The 21,977-nt window shown below is 39.1% G+C and overlaps 1 protein-coding gene across 3 annotated transcripts in view; it reads right to left on the reverse strand.

Annotated features, from left to right (window-relative positions):
* The window catches only part of FAF2 (Fas associated factor family member 2), a 79,181-nt gene that overhangs the window by 23,837 nt on the left and 33,367 nt on the right, over nt 1-21,977 (reverse strand). For all 3 annotated transcript variants that reach the window (XR_006718019.1, XM_045500942.1, XM_045500946.1), the window contains exon 2: nt 8,131-8,199. Coding sequence is in view for 2 of the 3 variants with exons in the window: in XM_045500942.1 (XP_045356898.1) it covers nt 8,131-8,199 (69 nt within the window). In the remaining variant the exon portion in view is untranslated. The remainder of the gene's footprint in view (nt 1-8,130; nt 8,200-21,977) is intronic.

The following is a 21,977-nucleotide window of genomic DNA, read 5'->3' on the forward strand; positions in this document are numbered from 1 at the left end:
CTTGACAATATTATCTTAAGAAGCCAGTCACAAAAGACCACATACTATGATTCCATTCATATGGAAGTACAGAAAAGGGAAATCTATAAATGGAAAGTAGATTAGTAGTTGCTTAGGGGCAGGGAGGGATAGAAGCAGCAGGGTAATAGCTAAAGGGCATGGGTTATTTTGCGGGGGCGGGGGGGGGGTTCTCAATATTTTAAAACATTTTTGGGAAAATATTTTAAAACTGATGGGGGTAATGGATGCGCAATAATGTGAATATACTAAAAACTACTGAATTTCACATTTGAAATGGGTGAACTGTTCGGTATATGAATTACATATCAATAATAAAGCTGTTAATTTAAAACCCACAACTAACAGCAATTATTGTCAATTATAAATTAGAATTTGCGAACTTATATCTGCCACTGTAAACCTGCCAATTTCCTAATACCTCTTAAAAGCTTTTCTGATGAGTTTGGTGGTGCTTTTAACACATGAAATTATGTATATGGTAAAATGCAACAACATTTGGAAGATCTGTATTAATTCAGTGAACAATATTTTCCAAATAATGAATGCTTGAAGTAATGAAATCAAGCTACAGTCAAAAATCCTCACAAAGTGCAAGACACATCAACCACTTTTCAGCAGGACCTTGTGGGAAGGGAGTGACAAAGAAAGCACGAGGCCCAGGACAGCAAAGGAGAGACCAGATGTAGTCTTAACACTGATATGAGTCAAGTTAACTGCGAAGTCAACTGCCATGGTGGGAGGATACTCAAGCAGTCCTATGGAGCATTTCACATGCCAAGGAACTGAGAGCCTCGTGTCAACCACCAGCACTACCTTGCTAGATGCGTAAACTGGTGCTCGTGGTTTGGCTTTCTAGAGAAGACAACAATACTTAGAGAAGTAATGGGAGGAGAAAGCAGGTGGCCGACACGAGATAGCTCATCTGATAGCTGCTGCCGCCAGTTCCATTTCTGACTCATGATGGCCTTTAAGGAACATTTTATTTTTGGGAAACAGATATGGGGGAAGTTCAACATGTGAAAGGACTAAACGTATAACTTAAGAAAAAGATGACTGGGGCGCCTGGGTGGCTCAGTCGGTTAAGCGTCCGACTTCAGCTCAGGTCATGATCTCGCGGGTTTGTGAGTTCAAGCCCCGCATCGGGCTATGTGCTGACAGCTCAGAGCCTGGAGCCTGCTTCAGATTCTGTGTCTCCCTCACTCTCTGCCCCTCCCCTGCTCATGCTCTGTCTCTGTCTCAAAAATAAGTAACATTAAAAAAAAAAAGAAAGAAAGAAAAAGATGACTGGATCCAGCATCCTGAAGCCCACCTATCCCCAAATATTCTCTCCAAGTCAGGCTCAAGGCACAAAGCCAAAGAGGTGCTAGAGGAGTAGCCAGGGGGCTTCAAGGATGCCGGGGGAGGTAATGAACTGACTAGATCTTAAAAGTTTTCATCACAAGAATAAAGTCTGTAACTATGTATGTTGACAGATAGTAACCAGACTTACTATGGTGATTATTTTGCAATATATAAAAATAATCATTATGTTATGCAACTGAAACTAATAACATTACATGTCAATTATACTTCAATAAAAACATTTTTTTAAGTTTATTGAGAGAGAGAGAGGATGAGAGAAGCAGAGAGAGAGAGAGGGAGACAGAGAATCCCAAGCAGCCATCCAGGTGCACCAAGAAAAAACATTTTTAATTAAAACAAATAAAAATTAAGACTAGACCTCAAAAAAAGAACTGAAGAAAAGTGATGCCTCTCAGAAAATTGTGTGTGAAAGGGTCTACTAACTACATTAAAAAGACCATTTGTAGCGTGGCCTGGATGGCTCAGCCAGTTAAGCGTCTGACTCTTGACTTCAGCTCAGGTCATAATCTCACATTTAGTGAGCCAAATTTCTTGATAAACACCTAGCTGTCAACAGTGGTTACCTCTCAGAAAGAAGGAATAGAAAGGAGGTGGGGGTTTGGATAGGGATGAAATGTAAGCAACATCGAGCCCCACACATTGGGCTCTGCACTGACAGTGTGGAGCCTGCCTGGGATACTCTTACTCCCTCTCTCTCTGCCCCTTCCCTGCTTGCACAGGTGTGCGTGCATGTGTGTTCTCTCTAAAAATAAACTTAAAAAAAAAAAAAGACCGTAAGAAACTTAAAAAAAAAAAGTGCAAGACAGATCAATAGATTTCAGTGTAAAAGAGAATGAAAAGTTCCTTGGTATGGTTTCAAATTCCATATTACAACTAACCTTTAAGAAACTTATCACACTATCAAAGAACATCCATGGTTATCTGAAAAGGCTATTGAAATACTCTTCCCGTTTCCAACTATATCTTATGTGAAACTGGATGTTCCTCATATACTTCAAAACTACGCATCACGGAGTGCCTTGGGTGGCTCAATCGGTTAAGCGGTCCACTCTTGATTTTAGTTCAGACCATGATGGTTCATGAGTTTGAGCCCGTAACAGGCTCTCCTTGACAGCATGGAGCCTGCTTAGAATTTTCTCTCCTTCTCTCTCTCAAAATAAATAAACTGAAAAAAATTTTTTTAATTTAAAAATAAAATTATGTATCACAAGAGATCAGAGGCAGAAGCAGATAAAAAAATCTAGTTTTTTTCTCTTTATTTTTTACTTATTTTTAATGTTTGTTTATTTTTGAGACAGAGTGCAAGTGGGGGAGGGGCAGAGAGAGAGGGACACACAGAATCTGAAGCAGGCTCCAGGATCTGAGCTGTCAGCACAGAGCTCAAACCCACAGACCATGAGATCATGACCTGAGCCAAAGTTGGACGCTCGACTGACTGAGCCACCCAAGCGTCACAGTTTTTTCTCTATTAAGCCAAACATTAAAGAGATTTGCAAAAATTTATGTTAACATGTAATGAGTTTATTATTTTTAAGATGAACTAAAAAATTTTTGTTTTAATTTGTAATATGTTAATATATCAACTGATATAACCCATATATAAAAAGAAGCTCTATGGAGGTTCCCAATAATTTTTTTTTTTAAGTTTACTTATTTTGAAAGAGAGAGTCACAGAGAGAGCACGTGCACAAGTGGGGGTGGGGCACAGAGGGAGAAAGAACAGAGGATGGAGACGGGCTCTGTGCTGACAGCAGAGAGCCTGATGTGGGGCTCAAACTCACTAACTATGAGATCATGACCTGAGCCCAAGTCAGACACTTGACTGACTGAGCCACCTAGGTGTCCTGATTCCCAATAATTCTTTTTTTTTTTCATGTTTATTTATTTTTGAAAGTCAGAGAGACCATGAGCGGGGGAGGGGCAGAGATAGAGGAAGACACAATCTAGAGAAGGCTCCAGTCTCTGAGCTGCCGTCAGCACAGAGCCCAATGCAGGGCTCGAACCCATGAACCGCGAGATCCTGACCTGAGCTGAAGTTGGATGTCTAACCAACTGAGCCACCCAGGCACCCCCAGGTTCCCAATAATTCTTAAGTATAAAGAGTGACACCACAAAGTCTGAGAACCTCTGGTTTATTTTGGGGAAAATATACATAGAGTTTTAGGCATAAAAGTATGTGGAAACAAATAAAAAATTGTTAATATCACTATGTTGGAGATTTAGGACTAAAAGATTGCAGTAGGAAAGTGATCCGAATGGGATTTTTTTTTTTTCATATTTCATCTTAGGCTTTAAACTTTTTAAAACTAGATTTTAATATAGTTCATGTATTATTTTTATGAGTTACCGAAACAGATTTAAGTGAAAAAAGCTGTAAAGGTGGCATAATCCCACCTGTGTAACAAGAAAATTATACTTCAATTTATGTAGTCATCTAAATGCATATAAAAAGTCTGAAAGGTGGGGCATTGGGTGGTTCAGTCAGTTAAGTGTATGACTTTGGCTTAGGTCATGATCTCACGGTTTGTCGGTTCGAGCCCCACATCAGAATCTGTGCTGACAGCTCAGAGCCTGGAGCCTGCTTCAGATCCTGTCTCTCCCTATCTTTCTCTGCCCTTCCCCAACTTGCGTGCACATGTGTGCGTGCGCGCTCTCTCTCCAGTATATAAAAACATTAAAAAAAACTTAGAAAGTCTGAAAGGCTATACACTAAAACTTAACACCAGCTATCTAAGAAGTGGTGGAATTAAGGAAGAACACTTACTTCCTTTTTTATTGATTTTTTTTTTTTTTACAGCTTTAATTCTTTACGTTTTTTGGAATTCTTTGTGTGGGTATGCACACGTGCAGTTATTTTTGCAAAAAGCTTCTAATATTTTGATAAGTTGTTTCCTATTAAAGGATGGTTGACATTATACCAGGTAACTGAAAATCAATAAAGAAATGCAGTGGGGTGGCTGGGTGGCTCAGATGGTTGAGCATCCAACTCTTGGTTTTGGCTCAGGTCATTATCTCATGGTTCGTGGGTTCAAGCCCCAGGTCAGGCTCTTCACTGTCAGTGCAGACTGCTTAAGATCCTCTGTTTCCCTCTCTCTCTGCTTCCCCTATTCCCCAAAATAAATAAATAAACATTAAAAAAAAAAATAAAGAAAGCAGTGGCAACAGTATTAATACATCAAAGTAGAATTTAAAACAAAAAGCATCATCTGATATTAAAAGATATTATTAAAAAACTCCAACAGCCACTTGTCTTTCTGTGTCAAATAAAGTAGTCAAACTATACAAGAGTAAGGAAGTATTTCCCCGAAAATAGACATAAAATGTATTAATGCTTTTTATCTGCACCATGGACTGCCCTTTCACAGCATGTACAAAAAATAAGCATTTCTTTGATATATTTGTTTTTAACACTGGAAAAGCATATACATATATTTCCAGCACATAGAAGAAGGTCCAGAAGGACATACATTAAAACATCAAACGTGGTTATCTTAAGTGTGATTACCAAGAACTTTCATTTTCAATTTTATCAACTCTTGTGTTTCAAATTCTGGGAAGACATGTATTGTTTTTATAATTAGAAAAAAAAATCATCAGTAAGAAATAAAGAAATCTATGAAACCACATTCAAGTTCATCATGTCCAGTAGTCTCATTAAACAGAAAAGAAATAGCAAATTTTAATTATACATGTAATAAGCTTGACTGAATACAGACACGAACCTTTATCCAATAAAAACCCTTGATAAACATTCCTTGATAAACATCTAGTTGCCAACAGTGGTTACTTCTCAGAAAGAAGGAATAGAAAGGTAGGGGGTTGGACAGGGATGACATGTAAGCAACTTACACGGGGTTTAAGTTTATCCATATTTGTTTCAAAGAAATTTTAAACAAGTAATGCAAAATGTCTGGCTTTCAGGAGCTGGATGGAAGGTACATGGTTGTTCCCCTTATCTCTGTATTTTCTCTAAGTTTAAAACATTTAATTAAAAAAAATATATTTCATAATGTTAATGGAACATTATTAAGCTGTAAGGACCTCGCGGTGCCTGGGTGGCTCAGTCGGTTGAGCGTCCGACTTTGGCTCGGGTCATGATCTTGCGGTTCCTGAGTTTGAGCTCCGTGTTGGACTCTGTGCTGACAGCTCGGAGCCTGGAGCCTGCTTCGGATTCTGTGTCGCCCTCTCTCTCTGCCCCTTTCCCGCTCATGCTCTGTCTCTCAAAAAATAAACGTTAAAGGGGCGCCTGGGTGGCGCAGTCGGTTAAGCGTCCGACTTCAGCCAGGTCACGATCTCGCGGTCTGTGAGTTCGAGCCCCGCGTCGGGCTCTGGGCTGATGGCTCAGAGCCTGGAGCCTGTTTCCGATTCTGTGTCTCCCTCTCTCTCTGCCCCTCCCCCGTTCATGCTCTGTCTCTCTCTGTCCCAAAAATAAATAAACGTTGAAAAAAAAAAATTAAAAAAAAAAAAAATAAATAAACGTTAAAAAAAAAATTTTTTTTTAAATAAAAAAAAAGCTGTAAGGACCTCAATAAATACCTATATGAAATAAAATGAAAGACTGATATGAAAAGGTAAACAAAAAACAAAAGAACGAGCTACTACAAACTCCAAATATGTTCCTAAATAACCCTTGGGTCAAAGAAGAAAATCAAAACTTTAACAATGTATTTTCTTCTGAAAATTCAGAGCCTTCAATGCAAGGAAGAATACAAATAAATTAACCAAGCTATAAAAATCAAATGCTAAGAAAAAGAATATGAATCTACAAAACAGATTTTTCTTAAAAAAATAACAAAGAAAGAAGAAAATAAGAACTGAGAAATACAAGAGCTTTTTATAAACCAAACACATTAAAATAAACCAGTCTCCAGCAAGTCTCATTTTTAAAAAAGAAAATATAATGAAAACAATGAGAGGATAATAGAACAGATACAAAAGAGAGTAGAAAACATGCTACTTTGTATAGCCTATGCTAAAAACCTTGGAAATATCTAAGAAAAAAGCATCTCCTAGGAAAGCTCATCAAGAAACATGTAATGTAGCTAAGAGGTGCCTGGATGGCTCAGTTGGTTAAACATTCAACTCTTGATTTTGGCTCAGGTAATGATCTCACAGTTCATGGGATCAAGCCCCAAGTCAGGCTTCACACTGACAGCATCAAGATTCTCTCCCTCTCACTCTCCCCTTCCCCGCTCACTCTCTCAAAAATAAGGAAACATACATACATACATACATACATACATAAATAAATAAAAAGATGTAACAAAGAAATTGTGAATGATGGGAAAACATGAAAAAGTTAATAGAGAACTGGCAGAAACAAAGTTTCAAGTGCTTTCTTTCAAATCTGCGCTATATATATACCCTTCTCAATTCATTTTATCAAGCCCGTGATCTAATAAAGCCACCTTATGCTTGAAATAAAAATCTAACAAGGATATAGCACAAAATTATCATATAGATCATCATTTCCTCTGCCTAAAATGCAGAAAATCCCCCCAAGATTTTCACATTCATCATCCCTTTTCATTATTTGGGTGTCAGCTCAAATACAACCTCCTCAGAAATGCCTTTCTTTATTATCCTATTTATTTTTTAAATGTTTATTTATTTTTGAGAGAGAGAGAGCAAGCAGGGTAAGGGCAGAGAAAGGACAGAGGATCTAAAGCAGGCTCTGCACTGACAGCAGAAAGCCTAATGTGGAGCCTGAATTAACAAACCGTAAGATCATGACCTGAGCCAAAGTCGGGGGCTCAACCAACCGAGCTACCCAGGTGACCCTTCACCACCTTATTTAAAATAACTTCCCAGATCCTGTTACATTTCGTACACTCATCTTATTCACAGCATTTATTACAAATTGAAATTATCTAGAATTTCATGATATCTAGAATTTCATGGGAGTAGGCTATTAGTCTTGTTCTCTGGTATAATTCCAGAGCTTAAAAGTTTGTTGAATAACTAAATATAACTTAGGAATACATTTTCAGAAATCTAGCACCCAATTCAAATAACATACTATAATTAAAACACAGTAATCTCACCAGAGATCACATGAATATACTAAGGTTGGAAGACAATCAGCAGATATTTATCGAGAGTCTATGATGTGCTGGGATCAGTTTTAGATGCTCTTAGGAAGACAGCAGTTAACAAAACCAAATATATATATTTCTACTTGCATGGAGCTTAAATTCTAGTGATTTGTCTCCAAACAACAACTAACATCACACTCAATAATAAAACATCAGAGGCATTATAGGGTGGACAAGATGTTTGCTATTACCATTATTAACTGACATTGTTAGGACGTTCTAGCAATTCAGTAATCAAGTAAAAGTAACAAAAGATCTATATACTGAAAAAAATCATTGAATTGCAGATGATACAACTACCTAGAAAATCCACAAAAATAAACTACGAAATATGTAATAAGAAAGTTCACATTAAGGTATCTGGTTACAAACCAAATATATAAAAACCAACTTTTTCCAAAGAGCCACTGAGAAAAAAATAAGAGGGAGGGACACTACACAGAAGGATCTGGTCACCATCTTTTATAAAATTTTATAATAAAGCTTTGATCATAATTTTTATCTTCCCCACAAATCTTTTTAAGATTAAAGAGTTGTAAATTAAAAAAATTTTTCTATAAAAAGAAAGGATTTCTGTTGTGGAAAAATACATGTCTTTGGTTCACTGTCAAACTAGGGGGAAAAAATAGGCTCAGAATGAATCATACTATACCTCTATGTTCCAGTTATGCTGTTCCAAGGTATGGCGACATTGATCCATAGATTCTATGCCAGTCAGATCCTGAAAAGAAGGAAAAACCAAAAAGTTACTTAGGGAAAAATCATCAGTAAATATGTAGATATTTTTACCCCTAATACTTATGAATGTTGTGGGGAAACTACACTGAAAAGTACTGAAGGTAAATGCTCCAGTATGGTAAAAACTTCACTGTTCAGAATTTATCCAGTCTGTTATAGCAGGTATTACTGCCATAGAACAAAAACATGGAGTTTCTTACCCTTTAAAACCTCAAGGCTTTCAATTAAGATGATTATTGATTAAAACCAATTTCTCCTCTCAAACTGAAGTTTAAAAACTTAAAGATTTTGGGGCACCTGGGTAGTTCAGTAGGTTAGGCGCCCAACTTCAGCTCATGTCATGATTTCACGGTTCGTGGGTTCGAGTCTCATGTGGGGCTCTGTGCTGACAGCTCAGAGCTTGGAGTCTGCTTCAGATGCTGTGTCTCCGCTCTCTGCCTTTCCCCTGCTCATTCTCACTCTCTCAAAAATACACGTTAAAAAAAAAATTATAAAGATTTCTTCAACCACTAGGTCTAGAAAAATATGTTGAATATTGTTAATGTTCAACAAAAATTGTTAATAATACATAATAATAAAATAATACAAGTTTCCTGCAAAATACCATCCCCCTTTTTTAGATTTTTTACTATCTTTGAGAGAGACAGAGACAGAGTGCAAGCAGGGGAGGGACAGAGAGAGAGGGAGACACAGAAACCAAAGTAGGCTCCAGGCTCTGAGCTGTCAGCACAGAGTCCCATGCAGGGCTTGAACTTATGAGCCGTGAGATCATGACCTGAGCGGAAGTTGGATGCTTAACTGAATGAGTCACCCAGGCATCCCAAATGTCATTTTACCTGCTGTCATATAACCTACCTTATAATACGAACTGTGTGTAAACTATTTTCTTTTAATTAAAAAAAAATTGAGAGAGAGCACACATGAGTGGGGGGGGGGGCACAAAGGGGGGGAGAGAGAGAGAGAGAGAGAGAGAGAGAGAAAATATCCCAAGCAGGCTTCACATTGTCAGCACAGAGTCTGAGGCAGGGCTCGATCCCATGAACTGAGAGATCATGACCTGAGCCAAGGTCAAGAGTCAGACGCTTAACTGAGCCACCCAGGTGCCCCAAAACATTTTATTTAAAAAAGTCTGTTGTGACAGCTGGGTGGCTCAGTCAGTTGGGCGTCCGACTTTGGCTCAGGTCATGATCTCACAGTCTGTGAGTTCGAGCCCCGCACTGGGCTCTGTGCTGACAGCTTAGAGCCTGGAGCCTGCTTCAAATTCTGTGTCTCCCTTTCTCTCTGTTCCTCCCCCACTCATGCTCTCTCTCTCCATCAAAAATAAAAAACATTAAAAAAAATTTTTTTTAATAAAAAAAGTTTGTTACTCATGTTTCCCTATGAAAAGTATTTCCCCTACCCTCTTCTCCTTGGATTATTCTCAGGTTTCACTTTGTTTCTTCTCTGGCTCCTCTTCTACCCCTCTTAAATGGAATTTCCCTATGGATGTGTCCCTGGTTTTTGTCTCTCTATACCTCCCTCCCTGGCAATCTCATATATGTATATGTATATATATATATATTTAAGAGAGAGTGAGTGGGAGAGAAGGGCAGAAGGAAGGAGGGAGGGAGGGAGGAAGAGAGGGAGGGAGGTTGGGGGGGAGCGAGAGAGAGAGAGAGAGAGAGAGAAAGAGAGAGAAAATATTTTAGGATCCATGCTCAGTGGGGAGTCCAACATGGGGCTCAATCTCAGGACCTGAGCTGAAATCAAGTCGGACACTTAACTGACTGAGCCACCCAGATGCCCTGGCAATGTCATTTAATCCTTAGACTTCAACCACCCTTTCTACTCAGATGACTCCTACACAATTTCTGGGCCTGCCATCTCTTCTGAAGTTTAGCAGCACATTTCCAATAGCCTATTCAACATTTTCACCCACATGTGGCATCAGTACCTCAAATGCAACATTTAAAACCACTACATATGTTAATGACACTATCACCCTCCAAAATATATAGGCAAGGATGACATCTGGAACCTCAGCTTCACTTTTGAGTATTCTATTCCCTTGAATTCCACGCTTCATCAGCAATAAAGTTCTGGCCATTTTCTATATACATCTGTAACCACGTTTCCCTTCTCAGAGCCAGCATCTTTAATCAACACTTCAAGTGAACTGTTAAAATAATTTTTCTCTCTCCTTCTAACTATTCTTCCTATCATGTATATGTGTGTGCATGCATGTATGTGTATCACTCCTTGGCTCAAAACTTTTCAGTTGATTGGATAATACATTTCAAAATCTTTAGCTTAACATTCAAGTACTCCTATAATGTGGCCCCAGCCTCTCTTTCTAGATTATTTGCTAACTGTTTCCCTTTTGGTGTCCAATACTTAATAAATCTAACAGTTCATATGTACATCTAATGACCAGAATTTCCACAAAGCTAAATCCTAGACTTTTTTTTGAGGACTAATACAAAAGCCAAATCCATCCACCCATCCTTTCATGTAACAAATGTCTATTGTTACTGTCTATTCTGTGTGTTATTTACTACGTCCAAGAGATACGGAGATGATAATGGAGATGATACAGTCTCTATCCTCAAGAAATTTCTCCTAACAACCAGCAAGCAACAGAAGAAAGACATTGATCTCTATCTCACAAAAATGTGGTAACATGCACTTCTGAATCAGGAGCCTAAGGTTCTTACATTGATTCTGACCCCGTAACCATGGACCAGACACATTTTAACTCTTTAGGATTTAATTCTAAAAGATTTTAGCTCCCTTTATGTGCACCATGAAGGACTTAGTTTGGGCTGGTTGCCCTTTCCAGAGCTTAAAAACAAACAAACAAACAAACAAACAAACACCTAGAAGTCTGGATTAGTTAGGTATGCAATTATTTATTTTTATTAAAAAATTTTTTTTAAAGTTTCTTTATTTGAGAGAGAAATAGATCAAGCAGGGGAGGGGCAGAGAGAGAGAGGTAAAGAGAATCCCAAGTAGATTCTGCACTGTTAGCACAGAGCCTGATAAGGGAGCTTGAACTCAAATTGTGAGTTCATGACCCAAGCCGAAATCAAGAGTCAGAAGCATGGGCTCCTGGGTGGCTCACTCAGTTAAGCGTCAGACTTTGGCTTAGGTCATGATCTCCTGGTTCTGGGGTTTGAGCCCCGCCCTGGGCTCTGTGCTGACAGCTCAGAGCCTGGAGCCTGCTTCAGATTCTGTTTCCATCTCTCTCTGCTCCTCCCCTGCTCGTGCTCTCTCTCTCTCTCAAAAAATAAACGTTTAAAAAAAAAAAAAAAAAAAGAGTCATGCTTAACCGACTGAGGCACCCCTGAAAATTTTCAATGTTTATTTATTTTTGAGAGAGAGAGAGAGAGAGAGAGAGAGAGAGAGAGACAGAATGCAAGCCAGGGAGGGGCAGAGAGAGAGGGAGACAGAATCCGAAGTAGTCTCCAGGCTCTGAGCTGTCAGCACAGAGCCTAATGCAGGGCTTGAATCCACAAATTGCAAGGTCATGACTTGAGCCAAAGTCGGATGCTCAACCGACTGAGCCACCCAGGCACCCCAAAATTGTTTACTTTTTAAAAGTCCCACAACAAATTTTGATTTTTTTTTTTTTTTTAATGTTTAAAGTACCATGGGGCACCTGGGTGGCTCAGTTGGTTAAGCTTGGTCCAAGACTTGATTTTGGCTCAGGTCATGAACTCACAATTTGAGTTCATGTGAGGTTGAGCATGGAGCCTACTTGGGATTCTCTCTTCCTCTCTGTCCCTTTCCCCCACTCACATGCTCTCTCTCTCAAAAAAAAATTTAAAAAATAATTTAAGACTAAGAAAATAATAAAATACTGTGCAAATTTCAAAGCTGAAATTGAAAAGCTCTATTGAGTACCACTGGCTTTGACAGCTCTGACAGTAAGGACTTTAGTTCCTGACCATTCTAGGCCTCTGACCAATTTGGCTACTGCCTTCTGGCTTATAATAGGCTCCTTCTTAACTTCCAATTTCCTCACAGCCTTCTGCAGAAGACTGCAATGTCCAGGGTTCCCTCCTCTTCTGTACATATTCTCTTTAAGAATTAGACTCTACTTCTGCCTTCTTCTCAGGGTGTAATGGCCACTCAATCTTTAAAAACTAAAATTGTTTTCTCTCTTATGTACCTATTATTTTCTACTTTCTACCATGATTATTTATACTCATTCTATTGCCTTATCAGAGGATACAGGCTCCTTGAGAGCACTGTCTGTGATTCATCTATATATAATGCTCCCCTGTACTTAACACACAACACAGTAAGGACTTTATAAGTTATAGAAAAAGTTAGTATAAATTAAACAGACCCTTTTTGTATAAGCTTTAATAACTGTTGCTATAAACTGAAACCTTTACACATTTTCACCAGATCTCAACTGTCTATTAAAACCCTGGGGCTTTAAAATCCCAAACGTTCTGACTACATGTTAAGCTGGCTGTTAAAAACACAAATTTGTAGGGGCGCCTGGGTGGCGCAGTCGGTTAAGCGTCCGACTTCAGCCAGGTCACGATCTCACGGTCCGTGAGTTCGAGCCCCGCGTCAGGCTCTGGGCTGATGGCTCATGATGGCTCAGAGCCTGGAGCCTGTTTCCGATTCTGTGTCTCCCTCTCACTCTCTCTGACCCTCCCCCGTTCATGCTCTGTCTCTCTCTGTCCCAAAAATAAATAAACGTTGAAAAAAAAAAATTAAAAAAACAAAACAAACAAAAAAAAAAAAACACAAATTTGCAGAATCTTCCTGAAAATTAAGAAGTCAGAGATGGAGATTTTTTTTTTTTTTTTTTTTTTTAAGCTCCTGAGCTGATTCTAATGCACAGCCAGACTGGGAAATTCACAGTATTGCACAATTCTACGTAGAACCAGAGACTATATTATGTCATTTATTAACTTTAAAAAAAATTTTTAATGTTTATTTTTGAGAGACAGAGAGACAGAGAGCAAATGAGGGGAGGGGCAGAGAGAGAAAGAGAAACAGAATCTGAAGCACACTCTAGGCTCCACACTGTCAGCACAGAGCCTGACACGGCGCCTGAACCCAGGAACTATGAGATCACGACATGAACCAAAGTTGGCCCCTTAACAGACTGAGCCACCAAGGTGCACCACTTATTAACTTTTTAAAAAAGGAGTTAGAAACATTGCAGGAGAGAATAGAGTAACTGCACATCTTCAATACAGAAACACTTAACCTAATTTACAAGCAAAACTCTTTTGTAAGTGGTGAATCAGGGTAAACTGGATGCCCAAGTGAACAAGCCTGCTTTCAGTCACTACTGTTGAGTATTGGAAACATGCACTAGGACTAAGCAATGCTAGACACACCTAGGACAGGTGTAATTTATTCATCTAGCAACAGATGTTCACCAATCCAGTATTCTAGAAATCCAGATACAATTATAATACCTGGTCTCATTCAGTTTACATCCTACTGGAGGCAGACTTACCAAAGCAAACCACACACACAGAGCAAATAAATGAACAAAATTTTAGGGTAGGGGATTCCTTTGGAATAGGTGTTCAAGGAAGGCCTCTACAAGGAGCAAACATTTCAGCAGAAAGCTGATGAAACATTAGGGCACAGCCATGGAAAAATATGCGGGGAAAGTATCCTAGGCAGCAGGACAACAAATGCAAAAACTCTGAGACAAATGGATATATGACATTATGCATTTGTCAAAACCCAGAGAACTTTATGGCACAATGAATCTTAATGCATGTAAACTTAAAAAAATCGTTTAAAAGGTCAGAAGATCCTAGGATGGAATACAGTCTGTGACAAAAGAATTTAATTGTATTATAAATATATGAAACAACCTCTTTGAAGAGGGTGAAGGGGAGAGTTGCTGACCTAACTGTGGAAATGAGTGGGGTCTGAAAGGCTAAAGGCAAAAGAAACCGCACGTAAGTGCAATCTCTAGCTGATAAAGTTGTTTGCCATGGGGTATGAGTTCTGAAGCCACTAAATCTATATACATATACTGGAACTGAAAAATTAAGTAAACAGATGTGGGGTGGGGGGAGACAGTTTTCTCTGTAATGAGGTGGGAATTACAGATAACCAAGGGGAGAAGGCTAGAATGATCCATGTGGTAATGGATTAGAGTTGGGAGACATCTCATGTTTAGCTTAATATAGAATGGTTACAGAGAGAAGCAGATAACTGAGTATATACACATGTATGTCCCTGTTCCATCAGTTGAGAGGGCCTAGAGGCAACAACACACATTCCAGTAAGTAGCAAGCACACATAATGCTCAGTTGGTTGCTAATACTATTCTCCAAAAAAAGGAACGAGGCTCCTTAGAGAAAGAGATGATCTTAGGACTGGGGCAGGAAATATATAGGATGACCTCAGAGAATTTCATAGTGCCAGAAAGTAAGGAAGTGCTCAAAAGAACCCCACAATGATGGGGGTATATAAAGAGATACAGGAATCAACCCAAATAGCTCCCAGTGGCCAAAGATGATACAATTTGAGTAACAAAATAAAGTAGTAATGGATTATAATCCTGAATACAAACTAAATATCCACGAGTCCATATAAATACATAATTGAATAAATAAATGGGGGAGAGTAGACAAACAGCCTATGCAGAACAACTCGAAATAATTGTGTGGATACTATCCCTTCAAGGAGGTGGAACATAATTCTCTACTCAAGTGTGAGCTGTGTGCAGTAACTTCTTTCCAAAGAGTATGGTATGGAAAAGAACGGGAAAACATTAACTTTATAGTGGGGAAACCCAACAGACACTACCTCAATCAGGTGATCAAGGTCAATGTCAATGGTGATAAATCCTGTTGACAGAATGCATCCTTGATAAGATGTAATAAAAAAGCATTTTACCTTTGTGTTCTTCCTTCCAAAAATCCATAACCCTAGCCTAATCATGAAAAAAACATCAGGCAAATCCCAATCGAGGGACATTCTACAAAATACCTGACCAGTACTCCCGAAAACTCTCAAGGTCATCAAAAACAAGGAAAGTCTAAGAAGCTGTGGCAGCCAAGAGGAGCCCAAGCAATTTGGCTACTAAGTGTAATGTGATATCCTAGATGGGATCCTGGAACAGAAACACATTAGGGGGCACCTGGGTGGCTCAGTCAGTTAAGCATCACACTCTTGGTTTTGGCTCAGGTCATGATCTTGCGACTCTGGTTTCAGGGGTTCGAGCCCTACATCGGGCCCTGCACTGGCAGCACAGAAGTCTGCTTGGGATTCATTCTCTCTCTCTCTCTCTCTCTCTCCCCCCCTCCTTGACTTGTGCTGTATCTGTCTCTCCCAAATTTAATAAATGAACTTAAAGAAAAAAAAAACCTTTAAGAAAACATCAAAAACTAAGGAAATCAGACTGAAGTATGAACTTTAGTTGATAATAACATATCATTGTTGGTTCAATAAGTGTAACAAAGGCATGAAATAATAATGTAAGAATGTTGGTAAGGAACACCCAGTGCAGAAAATATGGGAAGTTTGTGTACTATTTTTAAAACTTTTCTGTAAATCTAAGTAGCAAGTTTACTTGAAAATGTTTAAAAAACAAAAGTAGGGGACACTTCTGAGACAGAATGAACTTAGCAAGTTAGCAGATAATGTCTGAGAAGTAGGCAAGGAAGAGAACATTCATCTAGGGCGGTGCTTCTAAGCCTAACTTGCGTACCAGAAGTACCTGAGAGGAATCTACAGATGCCTAGACCTCTACCCCAAGCAATTTAATCAGACTCTCTGAAAATGTTAACTTAGGCATAAATTTTTTCCTAGGGGAGTGAGAACTTTCAGGTGATTCTACTGTACAGGATTGAGAATCACCAATGAAGAGCTTTAATTCTAAATTCAATGGGAGTGTCATTCTGTCTGTGAGAAGCATTAATTGCAGAGGGAATGAAAGAGAACAAGACACCAGCTAGGAGACTATACAGATGTCTGTGAGAAAGAGAATGGTAGTTTACGATGGTAGCAGTGAAGAGGGAAAGAAGAGGACAGATTTAGGGTATATTGTTAAAGCTAGAGCCAAAAGGACCGAATGATAAATATGTGGGGGTGGAAGAGAAATACTAAGATGAACCCAAGCTTCAGTGGAGGGATGATAGTGTTATTTACTAAGAATGAGGAAAACTGTTGATATAATTTTGTACATCTTTTTGAGAATCATTTACTTCTGGTAAAGCAAAGTGTTTAAAAAAAGATTAGGGGAAAAAGTAGAAACACACTGCCAAAGATGAACGCACTCTATGCTTAGATGTATCATATGGGAATGGACCGCCTGATGACAATGCCAGCCAGCAAGATGGATAGTGATCTATCCAAAGGGTCAAACGCAAAACATGAGGAACTCACTTGCCACCCACTGTCTGAAAACAGTTGCACTCATAGCCTGGATAGGGTTGGCTACCTTTTCTCAGTTTCATATTTTTTTTCTAAACCTAGGATAAATTAGGCAAAGAAAGTTTAAATACTAGAGAAAGATGGGAAAAAGGAAGGTTTCCCTGTGGTCCCAATCACTACCAAGACAACTGGTTTACATTTTAGTATTTCCTTGTAATTCACTGCACTGCAAGAAAAGGATCTGGGATTTTGATTCAACCTCCATTCAAACATTTTAATTATAGATGGAACTGGTTAATGGGCGTTGCTTCTCTTTTCTAAACTGTAAGCATCTTGAGAAGAATCCATTTACTTTTGCTTTCTGATCTTCGTAGGACTCTTCTGGTGTTGTCTTTCCTGACTTGGGAACCAATCCCTCCACTGCTCTCTTTCCACTAATCAGCCCTGCCTCCCACATCACTGCTAACAATCACTGGTTGAGGAGTTTTCTATATTTTCTCTTCTCTGTGAGACACCTCTCTCCTAGATACACAAAATTTTGAGCACTCCTACTTATTTTATCAAGTACTCTCTTATATATTACTCTTCATAACCATTTTAACGGTCATATAATACTGTAATTGGCCAAAACAATTTACATACAGATGTTACAATTGCTTCTGATTTCCCACTATTAAAATAGCACTTTGATGAATATTTCTGTTGCAACGTTTCTCTGTATTCAGAATTTCCCCCTTTAGGATCCAATCAAAATTATGAGCCAAGGAGTATGCATAATTTTTCAAGTTCCTGATACATACTGCCAAAATCTACTTCGGAAGGACTATTTCAATTTAGGGCTGGTTTCAATGTGAATCAAAAGCTAAGTATGTCTCGAGCCAGTATTCATTCTCATTTCAGTGCCAAAGTGAGTTGTGCAAAGCCAGCTTTGTTCGAACAAAGAATATGGCAGTTTTGGCTGGACACTGCATTAGCTTTGTTACCAATTCTTTCGCAGCAATAACATGTTTGGCTACCAGCACTTATGGAAGGTAGGTGAAACAGAGAAGTTAAAGAAATGATGGATTTAATAACCTTAGTCACTGGTTTCCAGTTCCTCCCAAATTAATTTCTTTAGAATTCAACAGGTTATAATTCTTTTCATTTTTAAACTTATTTATTTATTTAGTAGGCTTCACACCCAGTGTGGAGCTTGAACTCACAACCCTGAGATCAAGACTTGAGCTGAGATCAAGAGTCAGATGTCCAACCAACTGAGCTACCCAGGCGCCCCTATAATTCTCTTTTAAAAGGAACTTTTTCTTAATTTTTTTTAAGGCACTCTCTATGCCCAATGTGGGGCTCAAACTCATGACCCTGGGATCAAGAGTCAGTCTCCACTGACTAAGCCAGCCAAGGGCCCCTCTTTTTTAACCCTGCACTCCAAGGAACTTTTTTCTAATGTTTATTTTTTATTTTTACGAGGAAGCACGTGTGTGTAAATGTGGGAAGGGCAGAGAGGGGGAGAGAGGACTGAAGAGGGCTCTGTGCTAACAACAGATAACCTGTTGTGGGGCTCAAATTCATGAACCTCGACATCATGACCTGAGCTGAAGTCAGATGCTTTACGCAGGTGCCTCAGGAACTTCTTTTTAAACACTATATGTTAACTCTAATGGAATTTAAGATTTTTATTTAAAAAAATTTTTTTTAAACATCTGCACAGAGTGCAAGCTGGGGAGGGGCAGAGAAAGGGAGACACAGAATCCAAAGCAGGCTCCAGGCTCTGAGCTGTCAGCACAGAGCCTGACACAGGGCTCGAATTCATGAACTGTGAGATCATGACCTGAGCCAAAGTTGGCTGCTGAACGGACTGAACCACCCTGGTGCTCTGAATTTAAAATTTTTAAAAAGGAACTTTATTTTTTTTAATTTTTTTAACGTTTATTTATTTTTTGAGAGACAGAGAGAGACAGAGCATGAGCAGAGGAGGGGCAGAGAGAGAGAGGGAGTCACAGAATCTGAAGCAGGCCCCAAGCTCTAAGCTGTCAGCACAGAGCCCCATGCAGGCCTCGAACTCACAAGCCGTGAGATCATGATCTGAACTGAAGTCAAACGCTCAACCGACTGAGCCACCCAGGTGCCCCAAAAGGAACTTTCTTTTGAGAAGAGAACTGCATCCCAAAGACACAGTGCAGTGCCTTAGCAAACAGTTAATAAACTGTGGAAACTGTCTAAACGAATAAATGAATGAATCCTGTTCTTACACCAACAATCAACTTTTATCTCTCTAGTTTTTTGTTGTTGTTGTTTTTTTTAAAGATTTTATTTTCAAGCAACCTCTACACCCAATGCAGGGCTTGAACTCACAATGCCGAGATCAAGAGTCACATGCTCCCCCAACTGAGCCAGCCATGCACCCCATCTCTCTCTAGCTTTTAAATACTGTTCCTCTCATTATCATTTACTCCTACTTTGTGTCAGGATGCTAGCCACCTTTACTTCATCTTCCTCAACAATCCTGAGATAGATATTGCCACCATACCCATCATGAGTTGAGAATACGAAGACTCTTTGAAAAGAATTATGTGGGGGCGCCTGGGTGGCTCACTTGGTTGGGCGTCTGACTTAGGCTCAGGTCTTGATCTCGCAGTTCGTGAGTTCGAGCCCTGCATCAGGCTCTGTGCTGACAACTCAGAGCCTGGAGCCTACTGCAGACAGTGTCTCCCTCTCTCTACCCCTCCCCTGCTTGTGCTCTCTCTCTGCCTCTGAAAAATAAACATTAAAAAATTTTTTTCTTAATGTTTAAAAAAAAATTATGTGGAAGCATTCCCACACTAAGGCAGGTACATCATAAGTACTCAAAGGTTAGCTAAATCTGCTAACCTTTATTTCCTAGTTGGCTTGCTTTCCAGTACTCCGGTTTACATTAAGATCTACTAACATCTGAGGTGACTTGAGATGGCATTGGACAAAATCGCTGCTGTGGCTACAAAGATTAATTTTAGTACCTGGATATTAACATTGGGACCTTCTCCCTCTAATCTCCCAGGGCCACTGTCTAATGTCAAAGCTATTACAAATCCCCTCCTGGGTAGGTCCATCCAGGTCTGTCTTACTGAGATATCCCCTTGCTCCAAGATGATCTTTCCCTCCTTCCTCCTCCCCTCAAAGCTAACTCCCCTTCCATTAATTGCTCTCCTAAGGATTTAGGATAATGCTACATTTAGTTACAACTATTTACACAACAGTATAATTGACTTGTAGCATTAGTAAGAGAAAGGCAGTATGTATCTCTAGGGCAAAAAATATCCTGAACCCCAATCAATCTCTAACTAGTAAGATGCATAGAGGAAATTGGAGGAAAGTGTGCAAACTATTTCTATATCCTTCTCCTATTCCATCTTTGGTCTAACTTCCTCCTCTCCCAAGTCAGAAGACAACAAACAGGATGTCAACACCACCTGGCAACTCACTTCTGAAATACTGTGATCCATGACTTAACTTTTAAGTATGATTCAAGGAAGGTATCACAAACAATAGATGATGTAGTGTTTTAACTAGATGTCTCATTCAACTATTTGGATAGGGATTAGGTAACACTCAAGATTACCCAAGAGTAATCACTGGAGTGCTTTCCTAAGAAGTATTTCTCTTCCCACACCTCATCTGTTTATACTAACACTGTAGGAGGTTGATGTGAAATCTCAGTTGAAATTTAAGTGCTCTCTTTCCTCAACAAGATATTAGCCAACCAGCTCCAACAGTACATTAAAAAAATTATTCACCACGACCAAGCGGGATTTATACCTGGGATGCAGGGCTGGTTCAATATCCACAAAACAATTAACGTGATTCATCACATCAATAAAAGAAAGGACAAGAACCATATGATCTCAATAGATGCAGAGAAAGCATTTGACAAAATACAGCATCCTTTCTTGATAAAAACCCTCAAGAAAGTAGGAATAGAAGGAGCATACTTCAAGATCATAAAAACCATATATGAATGACCCAACGCTAATTTATCATCCTCAATGGTGAAAAACTGACAGCTTTCTCCCTAAGGTCAGGAACAAGACAGGGATGTCCACTCTCACCACTGTTATTCAACATAGTATTGGAAGTCTTAGCCTCTGCAATCAGGCAACACAAAGAAATGAAAGGCATCCAAATCGGCCAGGAAGAGGTCAAACTTTCACTCTTTGCAAATGACATGACACTCTATATGGAAAACCCAAAAAATTCCACCTAAAAACTGCTAGAATTGATTCATGAATTCAGCAAAGTTGCAGGATATGAAATCAAGGCACAGAAATTGGTTGCATTCCTATACACCGACAATGAAGCAACAGAAAGAGAAATCAAGGTTCCGATCCCATTTACAGTTGCACAAAAACCCATAAAATACCTAGGAATAAATCTAACCAAAGAGGTGAAAAATCGATACACTGAAAATTACAGAAAGCTTATGAAAGAAATTAAAGAAGACAAAAAAATGGAAAAAGATTCCATGCTCCTGGATGGGAAGAACAAATAATGTTACAATGTCCATACTACCCAAAGCAATCTACATATTCAATGCAATCCCTATCAAAATAACACCATCATTCTTCACAGAGCTAGAACAAAGAATCCTAATATTTGTATAGAACCAGAAAAGACCCTGAATAGCCAAAGCGATCTCGAAAGAGAAAACCAAAGCAGGAGGCATCATAATCCCAGACTTCAAGCTATTCTACAAAGCTGTAATCATCAAGACAGTAATGGGACTGGCACAAGAACAGACACTCAGATCAACACAATACAGGACACAGAAATGGACCCACAAATGTATGGCCAACTAATCTTTGACAAAGCAGGAAAGAATATCCAGTGGAATAAAGACAGTCTCTTCAGCAAGTGGTGCTGGGAAAACTGGACAGTGACAGGCAGAAGAATGAACCTGGACCACTTTATGACACCATATACAAAAATAAACTCAAAATGGATGAAAGACCTCAATGTAAGACAGAAACCCTTCAAAATCCTTGAGGAGAAAGCAGGCAAAAACCTCTCTGATCTTGCCCGCAGCAACTTCTTACTCAACACGTCTCCGGGGGCAAGGGAAACAAAAGCAAAAATGAACTACTGGGACCTCATCAAAATAAAAAGTTTCTGCACAGCGAAGGAAACAATCAGCAAAACTAAAAGGCAACCGATAGAATGGGAGAAGATATTTGCAAATGATATATCAGATAAAGGGCTAGTATCCAAAATCTATAAAGAACTTCTCAAACTCAACACCCAAAAAAACAAATAATCCAGTGAAGAAATGGGCAAAAGACATGAATAGACACTTCTCCAAAGAAGACATCCAGATGGCCAACCAACACATGAAAAAATACTCAACATCACTCATCATCAGGGAAATACAAATCAAAACCACATGAG

The sequence above is a fragment of the Leopardus geoffroyi genome, chromosome A1 (assembly GCF_018350155.1).
Source record: "Leopardus geoffroyi isolate Oge1 chromosome A1, O.geoffroyi_Oge1_pat1.0, whole genome shotgun sequence".
In the NCBI taxonomy this organism is placed as follows: Eukaryota; Metazoa; Chordata; class Mammalia; order Carnivora; family Felidae; genus Leopardus; species Leopardus geoffroyi.